The sequence below is a fragment of the Wyeomyia smithii genome, chromosome 3, assembly GCF_029784165.1.
Source record: "Wyeomyia smithii strain HCP4-BCI-WySm-NY-G18 chromosome 3, ASM2978416v1, whole genome shotgun sequence".
Lineage (NCBI taxonomy): Eukaryota > Metazoa > Arthropoda > Insecta > Diptera > Culicidae > Wyeomyia > Wyeomyia smithii.
The window spans coordinates 267351647-267374477 of record NC_073696.1 but is presented as its reverse complement, the minus strand read 5'-3'; the positions used below and the strand labels follow the sequence as shown (position 1 = coordinate 267374477).

Genomic DNA, 22831 nt, shown 5'->3' with positions numbered 1-22831 from the left:
TTTAACTCTACAGCAGAGGTGCCAGATGTTTCTGGAGAATTTTTGCAACCGCTTATAGAAACTAAAATATATGCTTGAAATCTGAAAATAAATCTTCGCGAAATTCGGATTCGGATTTTCAAGTCTGGATAAATATAATAAGACTCGGACAAAAAACTGCAGGAACTATGGAAAAGGGGAAAAGCGATAAAAAAAAAACAGCAAATCATTAAATACGGTCTCCTGACATCTGCATATCTGGTATCACTGCTCTTCAGCTGTTTTGTTTGGAAATTCGCTCGGTAAAATAGGGTAAAATGGGAAATGAGGGGCTCGTCAATAGAACTTAACAACGATCGTAAATGTAATGTCACAGTGATTTGCGTCTACTAAAAAATTCTAAAGCTCAGGGGGACTAGAGACATAATGAACGGTATCGGTAAGAGTCGAAAACCCATTAATGGATAATTTTGTACCCATTTTTCACTGCCATATGCGGCTGTCAAAAATATGGGTAAATTTAAAAATGTGTAATGGGTAAAATTGTATACATTAGGAAGACATATTCTTAGAAAAAAATGGGTCATTGTTTTACCCATTAATGGGTGAAAAATACTTCAACTGTCTTTTCAGTTTGCTCTGTCGATTTTTTTGGACGCGGTACTTCTACGATCTGTTTAGTTCACTATTTGTCAAAAATTGCCATGGAAGAACTTAAAAAGAGACTCGATGCTCGTCGTGTGAGAAGTTGCAAGGTAAACAGTATGTAATATCAAGTATTGAATTTTACAATGTGAGAGTTTCTTATATATTAGGTCTAGAATGTCCACTCTCTGGCTGCAACAGATTTGTTGTAGAGAATTACGATTCTGACAATTGATGGTAGCAGATAAAATACTCGTGTATTCGTAAATAGGAATCATTTTTATATATTTGCAAATAATAAAAAAAAATCACTTTCACTTCTTTTAACTTTTTTGAGTGATAATCACAAAATTTCCGTTTTTGCGGTTTTATTTAATAATGGGTAAACTTTGATCGGTATACCCGTTTGATCGTATACCCGTTATTGGGTAAATCGAGTTTATCCATTGAATGGGTTGGCTCACTTTTTTGTGAAATGGTTGAAAAAGTACCCATTAATGGGTTTTCCTTTTTAACCGTGATATGGTATAACTATATATGCGGACGAACCCAATTTAATTTACTTTTGTTGAATAGGGGTGAAAAGTACCGATAATGTTGGGTGAATGGATTTTAAGCTTAAACTCAAATAATAATAGAGCTGGTCTCGAGGTACGATGCTGGCCTAACAAGCCAGTCGTCGTAGGTTCTGCTCTTGACTCGGAAGAGACTGTTAGTGTCAGTAGGATCGTAGCGCTAGCCCCGCAACTGTCCTGTACACTTAATGGTTGACCGCGAAGTCTGTGTTTAGTGAACAGAAGATCAAGTTCTGAATCAGAATGTAGCACCAAGGTGTGGTGACCGGCGGAAGACACGGTAGCAGTAACATCATCCATCACCGCCCGAGCGTGGTAGTCGTAGAATACCGGCCGCAACATCTTTGGTTTTCTCTCCCCAGCCGCAATGTCCACAAGCGGTCTGCCTGAAGCCCGGAATGGTGAGCCGTCCAGTCCTGAAGCCGCTTCCACCTGGAGACGGTCTTCCAAACGTGGTTAACTCGCATTTGGCAGCTTCTTGCTGCCTTCCCGGTAGTCCGCTACTTGTCGGTTGTCCGCTCCTTGGTGGTAGTCCGCTCCTTGTTGGTAGTCCGCAGCATGTCGTCTTCAGAGTATCCGAAAGAATGAGCTCTCTGTACCATGCACACCTCTATTTATATGCATTCGCATGCACAGCAGGCTGGGGAAATTTCACTTCTCCTACCGCGCTGTTGGGTCGACTGAAAAGGGGCGGAAACCTTTACAGGTTGCGTTTGTTTGTCAGGGGAATATTGCTATTTCGGAAATAACTCACAACTCAGTTGAATTGAGTAGATTTTATTACTATTCTCTCCGTCACTACACAAGGCTTTTCTTTTTCAATAATACAGTCACCGTTCGATAACTGCAAGTTTTTTAACTGCAACAACTTTGCAGTTATCGGACCGCAATCTTTTTTTTTTTTTCTTTTTTTTTTGCAATTTTTTTTCGATTTCGTTTACTTGTTCTCTCTTCATTCTAGATGGGAGATTAGAGATCTCCACTATGAATCAATGAAGCAAAATCACAATGTTATATGGTTCACTTTCCGTAAATATTATAACAGAAAAAAATCCCTTGTGCATTGTTTGGCTAGCTTTTACTACTCAGCGAGGCAGTGCATACCCAACAAACAATTTTGTTGATTTACAGCTTAATAAACTATTATTCAGTGGATTTCGGCTTAAATATAGCTTAACAAGCCGTTATCCAACAAAATTGTTTGTCGGGTAGTAGATCACAAACAATATTTTGTGGCCTAGTGTTAAATAGACCATTTTAGGAACTGACAGGTGTCACGGATCCTGCTGACATTGATGTTGCTTTTACTTGCGTTATGTCAGCGGTTTCGAGCTTTCTGTCAAAATTTCATTCATGAATTGAGTTCAGAAAAGTCTCGTAAAATGGTCTATTGTAGTAATGAATTTTATCTTCGCCTACCTATTGGTTATGTAAAGTAGTTACTAAAACGCAATAAATTATGATGCGGAAATATGAATATCAAATTGATTAATCGAAAAGCTTGTCTATTTTAGTTTTCTGCTATTTTTTGCACTATTCCATTAAAAAAATACATTTAGACATCATTGAAAACAAAAATGGTAGTGACAGACCCCCTCTAAATTTTGGCATGTGTCAAGTGTTCAAGTTATCGAACGGCATTCGATAACTGCAATGTAAACAAGTTGCAGTTATCGAACGACGACTGTAGATGGTAAATTATTTCAAAACTTTCGCCAAACATGTGAAAAGGGCCCATGTGCCATATGTAAACAAGCCAAATTTTCTCGTTTTTTGATCAATACAAGCGAAATCTGCTCTTACCAATAAGATTTATTGATAAAAGAATTTACTCTTAATCAAACAATCTTATTTGTACGAGTAGATTAAGCTTGTATTCATTGAAAAACGTGAAATTGTGGCTTGTTTACATATGGCACTTGGGCCCTTTTCACATGTTCAGCGAGAACTTTCAGGCAGTTAATTCAACCGAGTTCTTAACAAAATCGATTAGAAATCTATCATGTCTGGCGACCCCTCGTTCGATTAACAAACAAAAAATAAGCAAAAGAAGCAAGGCGATTTAGTAAACAAAGTGATGTCAAAAGACCATCTTTAATTCAGTTGTCTTGCCGCAACTGCTAAATTTCGAGGATTTTGTGTGAGCAGCGTGCAGCCAGACTGTGTAGCACGATGGCGACATACAACGATCAAGATCGTGATCTTATTCGCATCACGCATTACATCAATCCACACAATTTCTGGTACAAGCAAGAGACCGCTTACCTGTACAATGCCGAGGATCAAAATTTTCAGATGGAAGTTAATGAATTTTGCGAAACCACTTATGGTCGGGGAAACATCAGCAGTGGTTTGTACACGCCCCGACAGAAAGGTGAACTGGTAGCCGTATTCTACGTTCAGTTAACCCGTTGGGTACGGGCGGAAGTGGATGACATCCTTGAAGAGCTGAACGGCCAGGTGCACTGCAATCTGTGGGTAATTGACGAGGGTGTACCAATCAAAACTACTTGCCGGTATATCAAGCCATTGCCCGAGAGGTTCGCTGCGGTCCGAACTCACGTGAAGCGCGGTGGTTTGGAGAGAATACTACCAGCTGAAAGTGTAAGTGCAGAGGCAAGGTCTGTTTCGCATTACATTTAAGTTTTTTGTTTAAACTTGTAGGGTTATGATTATCTGCAAGGAAAGACTGTTAAAAAAATGACCAGGGACTGGTGTCCTGGAATTGTACGCGTTTTTGAAAGCTGCATCGAGGAGGCGGTATCTTTAAGTTTTTGCAACGTGCGACGCCACCAGGTTACTGAAATTGATATGTTTTTTGGAACGATGAAAATTACCTCACACCAGAATGTTACCAACGATGCTATTGATTTGCTGAAAAAGGCCGGCGGTGAGCTAGTGATGATTGTAGATGAAGCTGAGTTTTACGATAGTAAGTACTGTTTGGCAGTTTTTCATTCATTTTTTACAGTTTTCTGTATCGTTAAACAGATCTTCCCATTTTACGAACAATGGATATGCAAAGATTTGAAGATAACGACCGCAATGAAAACATGAAGTACCACACGAATACTTTTCGTCCTGAGTTCTCACCCCACAAGATTTACAAAGAATCGAAAAAAATGCGCTCTCGAAATAGTTACATGATCGAACAAGCACGCGAAAAAGTGTTTGAATGGGACAAGCGCAATATCGCATCATCCGTAGTGACAACAACCGACGTCGTACCAGAACCGTTCAGTGATGTTCAATCTCAGATACAACTTAAGCCGATTGTTGAGACAAGTCAATCTCTAAGGGGACCAAATCGCCAAAGCTCAGAATTGCAATATACTGAACTAGTCAACGAGACCATCTCGGATGATGAAGAGCCACCCAAGATTGAACTGCAAATAGGCTCCTCAATTAAGCCAGTCAGGTTAGCACCAGTCTTAAAAACAGATGCCTCGAAGACGCCTCGACAGGCACCGGCATATCAGCGTCCACAGAACAGATGCGGCTATGATAAAAACGTTGCGGATATTCTTCCTGCTTTGAACAAGATCAAATTACGTCGCCAGCCAATGGACAGTAACCGCCTTGCGCTTCATAATGAACACGACAGTGCCAATAAATCTAACGGAAGAACCGCTTCTGTAATTAACCTTGTGCCCGCTGGTTACAACCTGGGCAACATAGACTTATCCACTGGATCGGTGATACTCGGTGCTGAGAGGCAGAGCAAATGTGAGGAAGCTAAAAGTCCAACAGATTTCTTAAATCGCGTTCCCAAGAAGACGGCCCAAAGTAAGCTAAGAATGCGAAAAAATCGCACCCTCCACCGTCGTCCCCACGATGACGAACTGGATTCTTCGTTCGAGGAAACAATGGTTCAGAAGCTGACAATTAACCCACCCAAAGTGAATGACGACGATAAATGGTGAAGTACCTTTTGAAGTTTTTTTTTCGCTATTGTTATCTTGTTGTATCGCGCCATAAAATTAATTCACTATTACTACTATGGTATTGAATACCGTGATACCTAAAAGTTCGATGTAAAATATATATTCCAATTAAATATTATTGTTTCCTTTAAATTCAACTATATGACCGATTCAAATTGTTTTAATCCTCATAAAAGTATCACAAATCCGTATTTCAACTCTTGTTTTAGTCGTCCCGGAATCAGTTGATTATGGAGATCTTTGAGATAAGATAAATAATGAAACGCATAAAATTATTGCTGAATCAATTTTTAATTTGCATAGACACACATGAAGTATTACTATAATTAAGATATTATTTAGTTGCATATATTGTAACAAATCAGTACTAAGTTTGTATGTTGTATTTGAACGAGCCTTGCTCACATTGTTAAATAAGTCCATCTTGCATTTATATTTCCGATGGTAGTATGGATTGCTAGTTTTAATATAGGTGCGAAGCACAAGAACGCGACATGTTATATAGCTGATTAGTATGTATCAAATAATTCACCATCACCAATCATCGTCATCATCGACGTCATTATCGAAAGACAACAGTTCATGCCAAGCTCAAGCAGTCGACGATGAATTGCCTCCTGTCCCAGAGGAAGCACCAGCACCAGTACTGGTAGATGGTGCCGCTCCACCAGACGGAGCTGCAGATCCCGGTGATGGTAGAGACTGCAACAATTCATCCATCCAACCGTCTGGATCGTCAATATCACCAAGTAATCCTATGTAATAGAAAACGAAATCGTAAATTCACGAAAAAAATACCTTTCGGTGCTCAGCTTACCCGCAACATCGCAAAATTCCCCGAAAGAAGTACACGGTAGATACTCGTCAGTAAACGTCTCCAAAGTACCGTCAGCATTCTTCAGCATTGCCTCGTCGTTCCGACGAATGTAATCGAACAATGAAATGGGCCAGTCTTCATCCTTTGGAGTAGTCACAGTGCGGAAGTAGTTCTTGTAGATCAAATCCACCAAACTCCACAGCATGAGGTATGGTTTGTAGACGCTGTAGTCCTTCTGGGATTTATCGTTGGGAGCAATAAATTTGCAGATTGTGTTCGGACTCACGTGTCGAGCATGACCAATAGTGATGAGGCGTTTCAGATGGGCTAACTTGTTACGGTTCCATATGCCGGGTGTGTGCAATGCCAATGACATCGCAATCAAGTATTGAGGGCCTTCTGCTTCATAGGCACATTCTAACCAACGATCCGATGGCTTGTGAGTTATGTACGCGCTAAGAAGCATTTCCTCCCGAGAATAGGAACGAGATGATAGCAGAGTATACAAGCTGTAGAATAATAGATACGGGATAAGATGCATGTTGGATTGAGGCCCACCACCGCCGGCGTCATCATGGAAACTCTTTTCCTGGGCGAATCGGAACAGCAAAAGTTTCAAATCATGAATAGAGCTGCTGAAAGTGATCTCGCATCGTTGAGTTGACTCTTGCATATAGTTGTTGTGACGCGCCATGCACGATGAGAAAGACGATTCGCTAACGTCTGGACCCCAGAGTGGGAGCAGCCCATTGCAGCGAGTGTTGGCATTCTGTAGCGAGGCGCTTTCCCATTCGTCACGGCTTCTGGCCAATCTGATCGCCGACATGTGACAGTCTACGTGAACAACATTGAAATGGGTAACCGTAGTGTAACCAACGGTTTTTTTCTTCATCTCGAACTCCTCGACATTTGCGCGCTTGGTAAAGGTATATATTCCGAGGACTTTGTTCGGTTGGCAAGCGTATCCTTCACGGCAAATGAAACAAGCCAAACCAGTTTCTTCACGCAGTTTCTCGATTTGTGACAATATCGACCCTTTAGCTGTAACTTGTCCTTTTTCGTTTGTGCGCATTCCAAGGGCATCCAGCTGCTTCTCGCGAGTTGCCATTGCCAGTCGCTTTTTCTCAGCTCGAGTAAAATCGCGAACTTCCTGAACACGCTTCGCAGTCGCTGGTTCCGTACACAAAGCTTCCAGTAAATTCTCGGCCAATGATCCAACATGTTCATCGCTTGACACTTGCTCCAAACGGTGTATTATAGGGATAATATCTTTTGCTACTGCTAATTGTGTTGCCTCGTGCTTGGTTGCAAGCCCGGTAAGGAATCTCAAAATGTACTTCAGCGATGCTCGAGAAATAAACTCCTTCAGTTCATCGGAATCCGTTCTCAGCAGGGTAGGCTTAACGCAGGGAGCATGGCTTCGAATATATTCCAAAGCCTTTTCTACGATGCCCAAGCTCATAATGTAGTCTTTGAGCGTTCCACCGATAGAATTATGCTCAATACCAGTAGTTAGAACGCAGAACAATTCTAATTTAAATTCATCCTCTGGGGTACGGTCCGCATCAAATTTGTTAAAATCGAATACTTCTTTAAAGTGCTCGCACAGTAATGCCATTTTAATATCGTTACCATAAACAAGAGCTGCCAGGACACGAATTAGATGTCGTAAAACAGATGGACTGTTGCGGACGTTTGCACAATTGGTACACGAGAGTAATGCCTGCACGTATTCTGGCCCACCAAAGGTAAGAGAAAACTGCAGAAAAGAGTCCAGAGTGTCCGACGCCGCTTTAGAGAGAATTGTTTCCATAATCTCCAACAGCTTTTCTGTCACCGCAGATTGCTGAGCATCGTTTTCGCTTTGCAGGCATAGCTGAAGAACCCTGAGCAGTGTATTAATAGCTCCCAGTTCTGGCTGGCACAATACTTCCTGGCAGCGACGCACTTTGACACTCAAAAGGAACAACTTCAACAGCACTTGAAGTAAAGTTCTGGATTTCGACACGTTCTGCAGACTGCCAATTCTTTCGAGCATCACCTTCAAGCCGTCACAATCCGCCAGAACATTCGCCATGCGATAGAGCTGCTCATTGTCTACCTCTTCCTGACTCTTGGCGTTAAGTGTTTCGATAAATTCTTCTGTTGCATCTCCCAGCAGACCTCGCATACGATAGACAATTCTCATTGCGTCTCGCTCTCCACCCTCTTGGAGCCAAACCTTCTTATACACTTCTTTAACCGGCAGATCCAAACTTATTATTTTATTGTGCACTAATAATTCCATTCCATTGTCATCATCCAACAGGGCAACCAACTCGCAATCAATACAAATTTTGTTTTTAACATCTCTCATCAGCGGACCCAAGCCAGCTTCGTTAGATGGGTAAGGATTGCCGAGCATCCGGCCTTGCAAGAAATCTTCCTGCTGCGGGTCTTTCTCCAGTGTCAGGAAAAATTCGCCAACGTCATTCTCCTCCGGATGAATAATAGAACAAAGTCGCTCGAACATGAACACCGGTGTCTTTACATCGGAGGTTGAAGTTTTGCGCACTGTATCGATACAAACTGCCATGAAAGCTGCGGTCTCCTCTTCCGTACCAGTTGTCATTTCCTCCAACATTTCTAGCAGCTTTTCCTGTGCATCATCAATGAGGCGAGTTCGTTGAACAACCAACTTTCGTAGATTCAGATAACCTTGCAAAACAGATCCCAGCAGTTTACCCTTAAACGCCTTTCTGATGGATGAATTGTCCAGGAACATGGCCATTAGCTCTACCAACTGTCTAAGGGCGTATCCCTGTGCCAAGTCCGATGAGAGTGTTGTTTCTTCCAAGCAATGTATTTTCTCGATTTCGACTGTCAGAAGATCGGCTATTAATGAAAGGACGCCTTTCAATGCCAAATATTGACGCCACGGAGTTTCATCCGCTAAAATTCTATAGAGAGCGATGAACTCGCCGCTAGCTTCACCATTTTCACCAATATATTTTAGGAAGGTAGTCAAGAGATCCAAGATCTCCCGTTTGCGTTCCGTAGTCCTGCTTAAAGATGTTACCAGTGCGCAGGTTAACTGTCGCCCCAAACGAGAATTTGTATTGAATAAAACAGGTTGCAACCATGCTGCCGTTAGTTCCAGTGGAACCGCATTGACTCCCTTGCTAAGTACCTTCTGACGCCATCGTTTTCCATACTTCTCAAACAAATATGCGTTTCTGTACTGACTACGTTTCTGCTCTAGCGCCGAACGGAAAGTGCTGATGGGTGTTGTTGGCTGACCAATTGGCCCTCCACCGGCGGCAGTTTGCGCTAGCTGAATAGTACTGTCTTCTGCCCGAGGGGTAGCGGTTCCCGTGATCGGCGGCATTCTGGCCTTCCAGGAAGCAAACGAATGCAGTGGATCTCCGGCGATCCATTTCTCATAGCTAACGGTAAGTCCTTCGTTCGGTTGAACGGTGCACAATTCTTGTGTTGTAAGATCCTTGTTTGCTTTGCTGGTTGGAAGCGGTGGACACATAAGTGATTGTACAATACGCAAACAGGGCTGTATTACAGCGACTGCCGGACCACGGACATCTCTGCAAGTACATTGAATGAATAATTTTACTTCCTAAATTAAATTTCAAAATACGTACCTCGAGGCCTGTAAGAACAACTCAATAACGGTCTTAAGCTTCAGCTCCCAGCATGAATCGTCCTGCGAAGTCATCGCTTCTAGCAAAGCCATCTCATGACGAACGGCAGTATCCAGATTTGCTAGCGGGACGGTTCCACTTAGTGCCATCTTGACTCGATCCTGCAGCAACTGACAAAGATCAGTGGTAGCGTCTGGTAGATCTCTCGTTAGTAAACACAACAGTTGACGAACTTCATCCTGAATTTGATTGGTTCCACGGCGCAGATTGTTGTGAGCGAGCTCTTGAACCAGCCCTTGATTGCAAAGACCAACTCGACACGGCATGTTTGAAGCCATTGCACGCAACAATGTCAAGCATTGCTCCGTCGATGCCAGAGCACATCCGTAACACTTATTCATTGCAACAGTCCTCTCCGAGGTGGAAGCCAAAGCCAGCGTTCCGCCACCAGGAGAATCCGATTGGCTACGATCAAAGGCAACAAGTTCCCTACAAAAAAATGTATTCAAAGTCAACACACTGAAACCATTTTCAGCAAACTTATTTTTACCTTCTACAAGCCTGCACCTTTTGTATAATTTTACTCAGCTCTTCAAAAGTAGACTTAGATTCGACACAGTACTTTTGCGCCAACAGTTGGATGACCTTATTAACTTGGGACGACCCAACAACAGACCCGATCAGTGTTTCGTCCAGCGTGCGATCCAGCTTGTGTTCGGCTACCTTTTGAACTAGCAATTCGAGAATCTGTTTGTTGTTCTGCAGCGTTTTATAGGAGCGATCAGCCTTTTCCAGTGAAGCATGAATCGTCTGTACAGTTTTGGTTCGATCATCTGCTGACTCGATCGGATCTACTGCACAGCAGGCACGGCCAAAAATGCTGTAATCGAACTTAGCATACTTACAGAATCCACACGAGTGACACAGGAAGGGATCTTTTTCGTCGTAGTTGATTGCACGACACTTGTGGCACTGGAATACGTTCTCGCCACAGTTGCCACATACTCCGGGGCTAGCAGCGACAACAGCACTACAACGCGGACACTGCAGGCTTTCGCTAGAACCACTGACTGTCTCATAGAAATCAGCATATTCAATCATTAAATTGCAGGCGGTTATCGGTAGCGAGAAATCGACTTTGACATCTGTTTGGCCCGACTGCAATGTGACCCTGCGGGCTTTGTGCCACATTGAGGGTCTATTTTTAAGCTCTACCACGGCCTGTACAGTGCGATTGTTGTAGTAGATGTTAATTGTGCGCACCATTTTGGCACGCTTCAGATCAGCGATGCGTAGAATGATCTTCGAAATGGTATGACTCTGTACTAATTTGACGATAGTAGTTGTCGTTGTGAACTTCGAGTCGACTTTAATTGTTGATAGTTTTATGTTGGAATAGGGCACTTCCGGGTTATTGCATACCAAACATGGTTCCGATTCCAGATAGAACCCTTCTAGTTCTAGCACATGACCAAGTGCCGTGTAGATTGGAGCGTTCGGGTGTCTTGATAGTAGCTCATTTTGTTGTCGGAGAACGGACACGGCCTGGGCTGTGTAGTCAGGCAATTTGTTGCTTAACGATTTAGTGTTCAATGTAAGGAAGCCAAGTAGATCAACGAATTGTGCCGTGCGTTTACCGTAGGCAGGTAACAAAGGCCATAAACCCCACAAACATTGTAGTAGAAGTTCTTTGTTTGACTCGGTACTGTTATCGTAGAAAGCATAAACCAAGCTGTGTGCTTGCCACCGGATTGCTGTTGAGTTTGTTTCCAGTAGAAAACTGCGTATGAATGTGGTCAAAGTTTGCAGTGACACTTGGTTGAAGATTTGCGTTACTAGTGCTACACATTGAGCCGGATCGAATTTCGATTCAGTAGCCGTGTCAGATTCTTCTGATTTGTCACGATCTTTACGATCTTTGATCACGGATATTTTCATACTGGTTGATGCGCTACTGGTGGCATCTTGCTTGTTTCCTTGAGTATTGCAAATAGCAGACTGAAGCAGTTGTAGTATAATTGAAGAAACTCCTTCCTCCAACTGACCACAACTTATGTTTAGCAGCGAGGACAACACATCGGGGTTTCTAACGCAAAACTTTTGCCAATTGCCAGTGCGAATGGAGGCTATCTCTTGACAGGCACGGAAATGTTCGGTAAGATCAACGAGAGAATCATAGCTCAGAATTGCGCTAGTATTAGACCCAACTGCAGGAACTTGCAGTGCACGTCCGTCACAACATTTTTTAACAGCCTTCATGTGGGTGTCCAGTGAGTGCAGATCTCGTAACTGGCGGTATTTCTCCTTGTTTCCACAGATGTACAGCAACAGTTTACGTACCTGTCGGCGCAGCACAGGTGATTGCATGTACATCATGTACTCACACAATGTGTTGGTCATGTACTCGCACAGTGAGTGATACCAATCGTGCGACGATGGGTGACCAGACGATAGCTTGAGGATTTGATACGGTAAACGGACAGCCATTTCGGTTAGCACCTGTGGATAGAGCTCGAACACGTCTGTGCATCCCTTTACATATTGACGGGCAAAAAATGGTTGCATATCCGGTGATAATCCGTATAGGGTCGGTTTCAATAAGTTATTAGTTGGAGTTCCTCCTGGTGTTGTAATCACAGGTCCAGTGGCTGTACTTGCCGTATTACTAACGGTAACCAATTCTTCGCTGTTAGCGACATTTTTCCAGTGCGGTAGGAAAGACTCCATTATCATTAAACAGTATGGAATAGCATTGTTCTTCATTAAAGCATTTGCAGTAGCTTGAGCTACGAAAGTGGCATTATCGAGAACTGCTTGATTAATCGACGATGAAGTACCAGCAGCAGCCGAAGAAGAGGATGAAGATTTCGATTTCACTTTACCCATCAGTACACCAACCAGACGAAGAATAATCAACTGGACTTCGGTTTTCGAGCTACGGTTCGACATCTCATAGATCTTGGTAGATGCAATTTCTAGTCGATCGATGAGCGCTTGAAGCAACCGATTCATCACTTGCTGATCTGCCTCCTGACTGCCGTCCAAATCTGAGGTGAGCATTAGAATAGTTTGCATGAAGGGAATACACTGCGATCCATTAACATTATCCAACGCAGCAAAGTTGTCAACCAATTTGTTCAGGATTGAGTACCTCAGTACGTGTAATTTACAGGCATTTTCACTACCGGTCTCCTCTGTTTCTGGAGGAGCCACCGGTTGAGGTGGTATTTGATCAACACCTGACGTTCTAGGCGGGGATGGATTAGGCTGTTCTTCGTAGGTAGAACTACGCCCAGAGGTTCCGCCAATACTCTCCACACCACTGCAACCGCTTTCAGATCCACCACTACCACTGCCTGCATGCTCTCCTGCCGGGGATGTTCTTAGAGTGGATCCCTCGGTAGCTACATTGGAAATTTCATCATCATCCGATCCGCCACCGGATGTATTGGATTCTACATTAAACGAAGATCCCCCTGCGATTGCAGCTGGTAATCCTTGGGCTTGATTTCGATTTCTTCCTTGATACTGGGCAATGCTCTGCTGCAGCGCAGCCAAATCAGTCTCATTATCCTGCAAACTTAGAGCGATTGCGATCTCCATAATGGTTTCATCGTCAGCATCGGGAGTTTCCAGTAAATGCGGAAAGCCAACCCCGAGCAAGGCTTCCAAAGAGGCCAACGCTTGATTTCCACCGGCAGGTTCCAGTCCAAGAGATTCTATTGCGTCTACCTCTTGCATAGCACCGGCAAAATCTTCCCCTGCAGCTGATCCTCCACTGGCAACTGCTCCCGCTGATGCTCCCGTTCCAATCGATGAAGTAGATGGAAGTGATGATGTTGATGGCACAGGACCAGTTCCACCGGTTGCCAACGGTGTAGGAGTAGAGCATACAGGGGGGCTTTCAATCAAAACCTTTCTGCGACGTATTTTTGGTCGGAGCAAACGGATCATCGCTTGCTTGGCGCTGTGACTGATTATTGGAGCAGGATCGAGTAGTAACTCTACGAAAAACTTTGTCATCGATCCAATCATATCACTTTCGGACAACGCAAATGCGTAGATAATCTCCACCAAAGAGTAGACGACAGCTTCAACATGTGATAAGCCTTGTTTCACGATAGCCAGTGGTTCTTCGAAGGCTGGTGTTATTTTGTATAAATCTTTCATCAATTGCATCAGCTGCTGTAAAATTGGGAAATTGTTCTCCGAGCAGATCTTGGTTAACGCTTGCGGTCGCTGAATGGCAATTCCTCGAGTCATGAGCACTACCCGATAGAACGCTTCCGGATCAATGTTCCTATAATCACGCGCATCGGTCATTTTCTGCAGCTGTTCATTGATGTCCGCTAGCACTTCCTTATCCTTGTACGCATGATATGCCGCCTTGGTGGGATGACAGGCGATTAGTAAGTTTCGAGCGTCTTGTTGAACTTGATTGGTGGTAGGATACAGTATCAATGAAGTGGCCACATCTACAGCGGTTTGTCTGCACGACTCTTCGTTATTAGGTCCTCCGAGTAGCGACACACCACTGTCCAATACTTGTAGCATTGTGGAAACCATCTTGTCAAGCGGTGTAACCGTCATTCCGGAGCCTCCGCTGCCATCTCCGTTTTCGGCACCATTCAATGAGTTAGTCATCTGGCCCGGTGCCTGCGCAATAGAATTCATCTGAGACGACGAGCCGACATCTTCCGATTCTTCTGGCCAACCAAAAACGTCCTTCGTTTTGCCATAGATTTTAATACTGTCCAGAATAGTTATATTTTCAGCGTCTTGAGACGGTCCAAATAGGATGCTTAATTTTTTGTCACTCTGTAGACTTTCTTCTCGAGTTAAAGGAATATCGAACCAACGGGCCCGGGTAGCAACGGTTGGTATAATTCTTCCTAGTATAGTCACATTTTGTGGGGCCTTGCTTACATCCTGAGAGCCGATTGATACACGTACTCCTGAAAAAAAAAGACATAAAATAAATTTGAAATTTGATATGCAATACTAACGCACCTGTCATAACCATGTTGGGATCACTGTTATTAACATCTAACGTAAAGCCATTCGCTCTTGTTGATGTAACGTATAATCCTGTGGAATTTAACCGGTGCTTCAAATGTTGGGTATTATAAATTTGCAACAGATCATTTCCTCCGTACTCGACTTCGTTCATCAAAGTGCAGTGCTCGAAGAAATCTATCGGGAAATTTGGAGTCGAACCTGAACCACTCTTTCCACTCTGCTGACCACCGCTAGCTTGTTTGCTCGATTTCTTCGATTTGCGTGACTTCGAATAGACCCCCGTTTGGAACTGATTTCCAATGGGTTGAATTTCTGGCGACAACCAATAACCAGTATTCTCCGGATGAGCGGCATAGATTCGCAAGCTACCGTCTTCACAAAGTAGAATCAGCGTTGTCTTTTCAACACCGGAAACCGAGTGACGTATGGCGACCATATCCATTATTTTAGCCTTTGCGTTCTGAGCTTTTATTTCCTGGGCTACGTAGCCGTCGGGCTTTATCATAAATATTACAGGATTATTTAGATTTTGCATCATCGCGCAAATAAGTCCAGGGTGGCCAGGAATTTCGGTCCATTGACAAAGAGGCTGAGTTGTCGATTTAGAGAATACTTTGGATGCCGGATTGGAGATCAAATTGATGACACATTTGACTCCTTGATACACGTTTGTCAATGGTGCCATAAAGTTGCGACCTGCAACATAACTGAAGAACAACATCTGTAGCACATGAGAGTAGTAAATAGAAACTCCACCGGCCAGTATTTGGCCGTTATCATCGGTGATCGATGGGTGATCCAGCATCAGAGTATTGGTTACATAAAATGGACCATGTTTGGCCAAACTTTCATCTATCAAGGGTTGAGTGTATATGTAGCCATGTGAGGACATGATCAGCATGTGGTAGATGTCTTCTTGGTAGACGAATGTACAATCGCGAATTTTGCCACTTGGAACGAGGAAATAGTACTGTGGGCTATAACTGTCTTCGGCGAGGTCGTAAATCTTGACAAAATCAGCAGTTACAAGAGCCAACTTCGTTTGCGAGCACGGCAACCAAATTGCTCGTTTGATAAAGTTTCCAGTTTCCAGCTGTGGCGTAAGTATGATGTGCTCATTTGTTGCCCCAGTACTGGTGAAAGTGAGAATATGACATTCCTTCAATCCACACACTGCTAGAAAATCTTCGTTCGCTGGATTTGACGCGAGTGAAAGTACTGTACAAGGAATAGGTGCCGAGGCCAGTCTGGTCAATGTAAGCTTCTTCTTCGCTGCGTCAGCTTGTTTAAGCAGAGCGGACAATTGGAGGATAGTTACTTTGCCTTTTTCGTGGGAAACGGCTAGCTGTTGACGCTTGCCGTGGGGCGATGCTAAACAGCACAACGCAACGCGACGGACCAGGTTCGACGAAAGCAACTGTTTTATTGTTTGACCTTGCTCTCCAGAAAAATTCATGCGTACATTTTCGAATGCACCTTCTTGAGATCCCAGTGTAGCGACCATGATTTGATCGCTGAATGAGTACGATTTTTCCGCTTGATGCAGACGTTCTAGAGCATTGCGTGCACGCAGGTGACAACCGACGGTGGAATATTTGGCACAATGCTCTTTTACGGAGGGCAACAGCAATCCGAAGAATGACAAAATGCAACGAACCACGGTCTTCCATTGCTCCGGATTACCTAGGGCATCTCTGGAGCTCTCGATAATTTTAGCTAACAGTTGTTCCTTTTCCGACATCTGACCTGTTCCAGATGCGTTTGTTTGATTTGTTGGACTTGATGCTCGGCGGCGAAGTGAGCTGGTCAGTAAAACAGAGTCCGCTTCGGAGGATCGTGGCAACGCTGATCCCAGTATGGAGTCATCTGCATGACCCGAATTACTGCGACGAGATAAAGCTTGGCATGAGCCGTCCTCCTTCGCACCGCAGTCACAGAAAAAGTTTCCATATTTAGCATAACTAATGTCGTGATTTTTATGGCACACACGTGCACAAACGGAGCAAACACCCACACCATCTACCATTTTGCAAGTGTGACAGTAATACCAGTGTTGATTCATGAAGTCTTTTTGGGTTATCGAGAAAGTACACAATTTGTTACTGAGACTGTCCTCATCGGAATCTTCAACGGCACTATCCTCGTCGTCGCCTCCTAAATCATCCAAAATATCTTCCGCCTCAAGCGGAGTTTCTTCCTCCCACGGAGGATGTATGGCACGACTGCCGGATGCTCCCAAACCAAGAAGCAGGTCACTCATATATTTTAATATAGCGGTAACATTTTCCAATTGAACAGCCGCTTTTGGACCGTTCTTGTTTACCTTAGATTCCAGAACTTGATTTTTCGATATCTCCAACCAATCGATGGCAGCAGTAAACAGAACCGCGTGTCCGCGTCCCTTGCCGGCATCAGCTAAAGTGATCATGACTTGCAAGAGATCAGCAAATTCGATTGCCTCCTGTGCTGGGCAAAGCAGATTGTGTCCGATTTGAATCAAAGCCTGGAAGAGAGCTTCCGAAACGCTCGCCGGAATACGGTTCTCGGTTACAATGTATTTAACCAAAGTTTGCAGTAATTTTCCATTCTTTTCGAGCGCTTCATCCACGGTATCGTTACCGGTACGACTGGTTTCTCTGTTCCACGGTAAGCACTCGTAATCGACATCCATCGGATCCGCTTCGGCGCCAACGGAAGCGTTATTGCCGGTATTATTGTCAGATATACCGGAGACCGCTAACTGATCGGTAATACTGGGAATAGCTGAAACTGTTGCCATGTTCGTGGGTGTAGGGACATTGCTAGAAGCATTGGAGCCACCGGTATTCAAACTTACTCCACGTGGTCCAAGAAGAATGTGGCTGAGCCAGCTTTTCAACTTGGATGCGTCTGCATTGGCCAACTCACCGATGCAGCTACCGACTTCTTCTTCGTCAAACTGAGCATCCAGTTTTTCCGAAGCGGCGAAGAGTTTTTCGAAGAATTGCAACACTTTGGTGGCGTATTTCTGCGATAGACCAGTACCAGTGAACGATAGTAATACTTGGACCAAATTTCCTTTTCTGGATCCGTAGAAAAATTCTCGCATCGCCTTCAAACCGATTGTTTTGTCAAGCATAGTTTCCCAGTATTTGATGATGTTATGAAGTACCGTTTCTTCGATGTTGATCGCTTGCCCCTGGGCGGACAGTTCGGTGTACTGAATCAAGAATTGGTAGCTGTGTTGAAGAATGTTGGAATACGCCAATAGCTGGTAGGTTTCCGAGCTTGAATCGCCTCCCAGAAGGGACTCCAAGCATTTGTTAACAACGTCGTATATGTATTCTGAGCGTAAATCGAAAACCATTGGTACTAAAATTTCCTTTAGTTTGTCGTCTAACTGTTTATCATCGTAATTTGGGAGCATGTAGCTGATAAGATTAATACACGATTTTAGAGTATGTTTTAGGGAGAGCAGAATTGAGTATGTAAGATGTTTAGAAGTTTCTATCAAGTGACCATCGATAACGGTTAAAGTGTGCACTTCCACAGGAAAAGAGCCGCTAGTGAAACTTTCTTCACTTGAAATTGATAAGTTCTTACGCCATTCTACGGAAATGACATCCTTATCCTGTCCGGTGATCAGCGCTATCAACTGTGTAGATAAATCCTGACAAATAGTATTTTTAGAACCGCAAATCGCGATGAGTGGCTCGATTAGCGAGGCAGGAACTTGCCCGCTTAAGTTAAGAAACATCGTCTTATAGGTTGCATCTTTTACAATTTCCAACACCTCCATCAGCTTTGACATAAGTGCTTTAGTTAGATCATTTCTTGAAGCCATTTTGGTAGATTCTAGTGCGGTACCCGTGGTTGAAGAGATATCGGCACTGGGCGCAACTCCAGTTGTTACGTTAGGCTGTTGAGATTGAGCTCCACCGGTAGCAGAGGGTCCAACACTGGATTCACTTCCGCTAGAACAGGTTGAAGTTGAGCTACTATTGCTGCTAGTTGAGCTGCTGCTACTGGTGCTCGAAGAACTGCTGCTAGTATTGGTCGACTTAGTCTTGGTGTTAACACCTTCTTTCTCTGCCCAGCAGATTGCATACAGATGCGAAACCAAACTGTCCAAAAGTATTATCTTTGACAAACGCGGTTGATCCGCTATGAAGCTAGTAGCGAACGACTCTAGACCTTGAATTGTAAGCTTGAGACTGTATTTGACGTCGGAAACGTGATCAGTAAGGCGATTCCACAGTGCCTCCGCCGATTGAGTGTACATACCCTGGAAATATTTTACCGATTACTTGTCTAAACTCAATATACATCAAAACCGTGCTCACCTGTTTTACCAAACTATTCACAATGAGATAGTGCGAGTGAGTAATGGGATGTAGGCACCTGATCGACCACAACAGCGAGTGCAGATTGGGAACCTTTTCCTGCATGAGTGCCTCCACATGTTGGGTTGAAGGAGGTAGACCCAGTAACAGTTTCCAGCATAGACTAAAACAGTAGTGCACTGCACATAGCGTCTGGAAAGGAATCTTGGCCAGACACATGTCCGTAATACTTAGGATGTCAATTAGTGCATCAATCAACCACGGATACTTAAGCTTGTCCGGAGTGCAAAGAATGAAATTCCATGCAAGGCCGTCCAGTTTGAACTCTTGTTGAATCTTAGAGTCCACCGTGGTAAGGGAGTAGAATTTTGGTTTTACCCCTCCGACACTGTATTCGTTTGCAAGTTTTCGATGCTTGTCTTCAATATCTTTACGACAGAACGACATCATTTTAGTTTTGTAGTTAATAAGATCGGAAATTTTTTGATCCGAATCCAAAGTAAACACACTGAAGAGATTCCAGCGAACTTGCTCCAGCAGAACATTGGGTGGATTGTATAGATGCTTCATGAGATATTCTAGAAATAGGAGCAATCTCGATAGCAGCATAATTTGGTGATCGCGCAGTGGTTTCTCCGGCGTAACAGAACGGCATACTTCTGAACAGCGAATCACTCCGCCCGCAGTTAATAGAAGAATGGATTTTTTCTGCATCAAGTTCAGTGAGTGGAACAGAAATAGTAGCAATTGAGCATGCTCGACATTTAGGTCCTCGATTTCCGATTCACTTGGAATGGTTTGGTTGGAGCACACACCTTCGACCAATGTATTCACCAACCGGTGCCAAACTGATAGACAAGCTGCTTCTTTTTCCTGTGATGGTTTCAGCAACAAAATTTGTACAAGCACAGCTAACGTACGCGAGTACACTTGCAATGGCCAAATAATAGAGTCCTGTGTCCAGGGAGAAACTCCCAAATGGAGCAGAAGTGCCGATTGCAGTGATTCGTTCAATAGAGAGTTAGAGATCAAATTGTGCAGATAGCGACCGACAGAGCCGGAAAATTTCACCATCGCATTCTGCCACTGAAGGCATCCAGAATTGTCAGGGTCTCCGCGGGCCGAGTCGCGATCCAGGTCTCTAAGGATGTTTGCCAACAGAACCATTTGTTGCTCGCTTAGACCTGTGCGTACGTAACGATTCAAATAAATGTGTTGACCTCCGAGGGAAACGTCGAAAAAGTTGAAAATCAGCGAGCTTAAATTTAGATATTCATGGGGTTCATCCTTCGCTGAAACTAGGTTGCTGCCATGCCGCTTTTCATCTTTTTTCTCCTGCTCCTGTGTTTCTGCTAAATCTTCGTTTGCCTCCGGCGATAACGTTTCTTTGAACCATAGCCCAAGATAGCTATCGCTATCTTCTTCTTCTGGTTCGCTTTCTTCTGAACAGGAGAAAGTATCATTGTAGTAAGTTGTAGAATCGCTATAACTCATGGGTTCGCCTTCGTTGGTGCTCTTGGTGTTGATTCTACGTAAGGTGCAAGCCTTACGGTAGGACACCGTTGCTAAAAAGGTCATCAATTGTTGCAGAGTTGCGCTGTTCAGTACGCGAACCACCCGTTGGATGGAAGAATACTGTCCGAGAATATCGAATCCAGCTGATTCGATGCTGCTATACTCGTCATCATCGGAACGAGAATCTATTTTCAAATCATCAATCAGTTCCGTCAAAAGTGAAATGCTGTGACGTGCAACGGCGGCATTGAGAACACCAAATCCTTGTTGAACTTTGAAGAGGTTTACTCTCAAAGCGGGAGTTGGAACAGCTGAAGCCATTTGTGGAACATCCAAAGTTTTCAACGGGCTTCTTCCCTTTAAACTTTCCTCGGAAGCTTTCACGGTAGCTGCTTGCTGAACATTTCCTCCGCCTGGGTTACTAGAAGCACCCATTGTTCCCTGGATACCTGAAATCAACAACCAGGCTCCCATACAGACGTGGTTCTGATAAATATGAGTTCGGGTGGAACTTTTCAAGATGGTACCAATTTTGGTAAATATTTCCAAACCACGGTCGACTACAATTCTGGTATAATCTTCTTCCTCGTCGCTTTCCTTCTGCGACTGTGTCCCAGTAGTTTGCTGTTCTTTCTGCTGAAGTTGCGTTGAAGAAGCACTCTTTTGCGATCCACTGGCAGCCATCAGTAAAACGCTGGTGGCCGTAGAGGTCAACACCGCGCAATACAGTGCGGACATAGCGCACTGGGACAAAAACGAGATCTTGTTAGGGGTCAGTGGTTCAAGCACTGGCAAAGATACCGCAAGCAGTAAGTTTGAAATGTCTGATTCGATTTGGGAAAGATTGGTCTTAATGGCGGTAGCTTCGGTTGTCGTAATAGGGAGATACAAAGGTTTACCCTGTACGGTACATTCCTCGTATTTGGTGCGATATTTTGCTAGTGTTGTCAGTGAATCAGTACACCATTTGAACAAAGTATCTCCACCGTTTATACCTTGCAAATATTGAATGTTTGATTTGATGAATAAATCCTGCAATGGAGGCGTTATAACTTGCATTCTTTGGAGAGTGGTACAAATTGTTTGACTTACCGTACAATCGATTTGTTCTTCGCTCAGCGTCGCAAACGTAAAAACGCCTGCTCCGAGAGGAGTGATCAGTTGTTGTAGAATCACAGTCGAAAGATCTGAGCGCGAACGCTTCATTTCACTTTTCGGGCTGTCTTTTTCAGTACCGCTTCCACCTCCACCGACACCACCAACCCCGGAAGAACTACTGCCACCACCAACCGAGGATGATTTGCTGTGAGCTTCAGGGTACTTGATGTACTTCATACCGCTAGCAGAAATGATGGATGAAGCTGAAGAACATCCCACTGTATGTTCCGACTCTTTACGTCCCTCACAAAGGACCTTGAGTGCCATAAGCAAAATGTTTGGTTTGCTAGGTGCCTGGACATCCAAATGGTGCAAAATGTATCGCATAAGGATTGTAGCTGCCTCCGCAAACTGTGGCAGCTGGGTCTGGGACACTGCAATCGAAGTTATTTTTATTAGTTCACGTAACGATTTAACCTCGTTTCATCAGATACTCACGTGAAGTAACCTGATTGGTGATATTTTCAGCTGCCAGCACCACAAAACTGTCGAAAAACTGCTTATGGCAGTCATCGTGATCCAATATTTCGCTTTCACTGCAAATAAACAAACACTTTCGATTAGTTCCTCCTCATACCCCACTTGCTCGACGAACGCAAACAGGATGACTGCAGAACATTTTGGGCCTACGCCATGGGGAGCCTGATGGTCGCCATTGTTGCGAAAATTTTCGTCACTTTTTCTCAACGCAATTTCTCCCAAAATAACGACTCCAACCAGAAACTGACAGTCTACTCACTTTTGAATGATGGTTTTCACCAAATTGAGCGTATCGTTTTTGTTCGCATTTTCACTTGAACTGGTTAAAAAGGGTTTTAAAACGGCAGCCCAATCTACTCCTCCTGAGTGTGCAGCCATCTTGGTTTTCCTTTGTGGAAAAATTACACTAAATGTAGAGACACGGTAATCTCACAAAAAAGTTAGGCGAAATGTATAAAATGCACAAATGAATTTGATTAAAAATACGTCAAATCCGTTATTTGGCTTCATTTATTGGTTCAAATCATGGGAACATATTCGAATAATCGGGTTACACAGTAAATTGTCGCAAATTCTGAAAATAAAGTACGATTTCGTATGGCAAAGTCGATGCAACTTTGATTTGGTAACAGGCGTATTAATTTCATAGAAAGTTACTGTCATTAACCGCGTTCTGGTTAATTAACAATATTTTTGACACAACATATTGTTGGTTAATAAACCACATTTTTGTTTTATTTTA

At 43.6% G+C, this 22831-nt stretch overlaps 2 protein-coding genes across 2 annotated transcripts; one reads left to right on the top strand and one right to left on the bottom strand.

The window, feature by feature from the left end:
* Positions 1 to 3252: 3252 nt before the first annotated feature.
* On the top strand, positions 3253 to 5292 carry LOC129733102 (uncharacterized). The gene is made up of 3 exons (XM_055694672.1): positions 3253 to 3803; positions 3864 to 4131; positions 4191 to 5292. Exons 1-3 carry the CDS (start codon positions 3372 to 3374, stop codon positions 5120 to 5122), a joined length of 1632 nt encoding a protein of 543 aa, XP_055550647.1. The 5' UTR covers positions 3253 to 3371; the 3' UTR covers positions 5123 to 5292.
* Positions 5293 to 5415: 123 nt separating this feature from the next.
* LOC129733101 (protein purity of essence) lies at positions 5416 to 22473 on the bottom strand. Its single transcript, XM_055694671.1, has 9 exons — positions 22349 to 22473; positions 22048 to 22145; positions 21544 to 21983; positions 18937 to 21483; positions 14606 to 18878; positions 10146 to 14550; positions 9596 to 10084; positions 5961 to 9538; positions 5416 to 5898 (listed from the first exon to the last, which is right to left on the bottom strand). Exons 1-9 carry the CDS (start codon positions 22465 to 22467, stop codon positions 5735 to 5737), a joined length of 16113 nt encoding a protein of 5370 aa, XP_055550646.1. The 5' UTR covers positions 22468 to 22473; the 3' UTR covers positions 5416 to 5734.
* Between the last annotated feature and the right edge of the window lie 358 nt (positions 22474 to 22831).

Bases quoted from the DNA above. Each gene is read 5' to 3' on its own strand.
- LOC129733102 (XM_055694672.1), top strand. From the start codon at position 3,372: ATGGCGACATACAACGATCAAGATCGTGATCTTATTCGCATCACGCAT. The intron at 3,804-3,863 runs GTAAGTGCAGAG...TTAAACTTGTAG, and splicing joins GAATACTACCAGCTGAAAGT to GGTTATGATTATCTGCAAGG. The intron at 4,132-4,190 runs GTAAGTACTGTT...ATCGTTAAACAG, and splicing joins TGAAGCTGAGTTTTACGATA to ATCTTCCCATTTTACGAACA.
- LOC129733101 (XM_055694671.1), bottom strand. From the start codon at position 22,467: ATGGCTGCACACTCAGGAGGAGTAGATTGGGCTGCCGTTTTAAAACCC. The intron at 22,146-22,348 runs GTGAGTAGACTG...GTTTATTTGCAG, and splicing joins GTGAAAACCATCATTCAAAA to TGAAAGCGAAATATTGGATC. The intron at 21,484-21,543 runs GTAAGTCAAACA...CCTCCATTGCAG, and splicing joins AAGAACAAATCGATTGTACG to GATTTATTCATCAAATCAAA.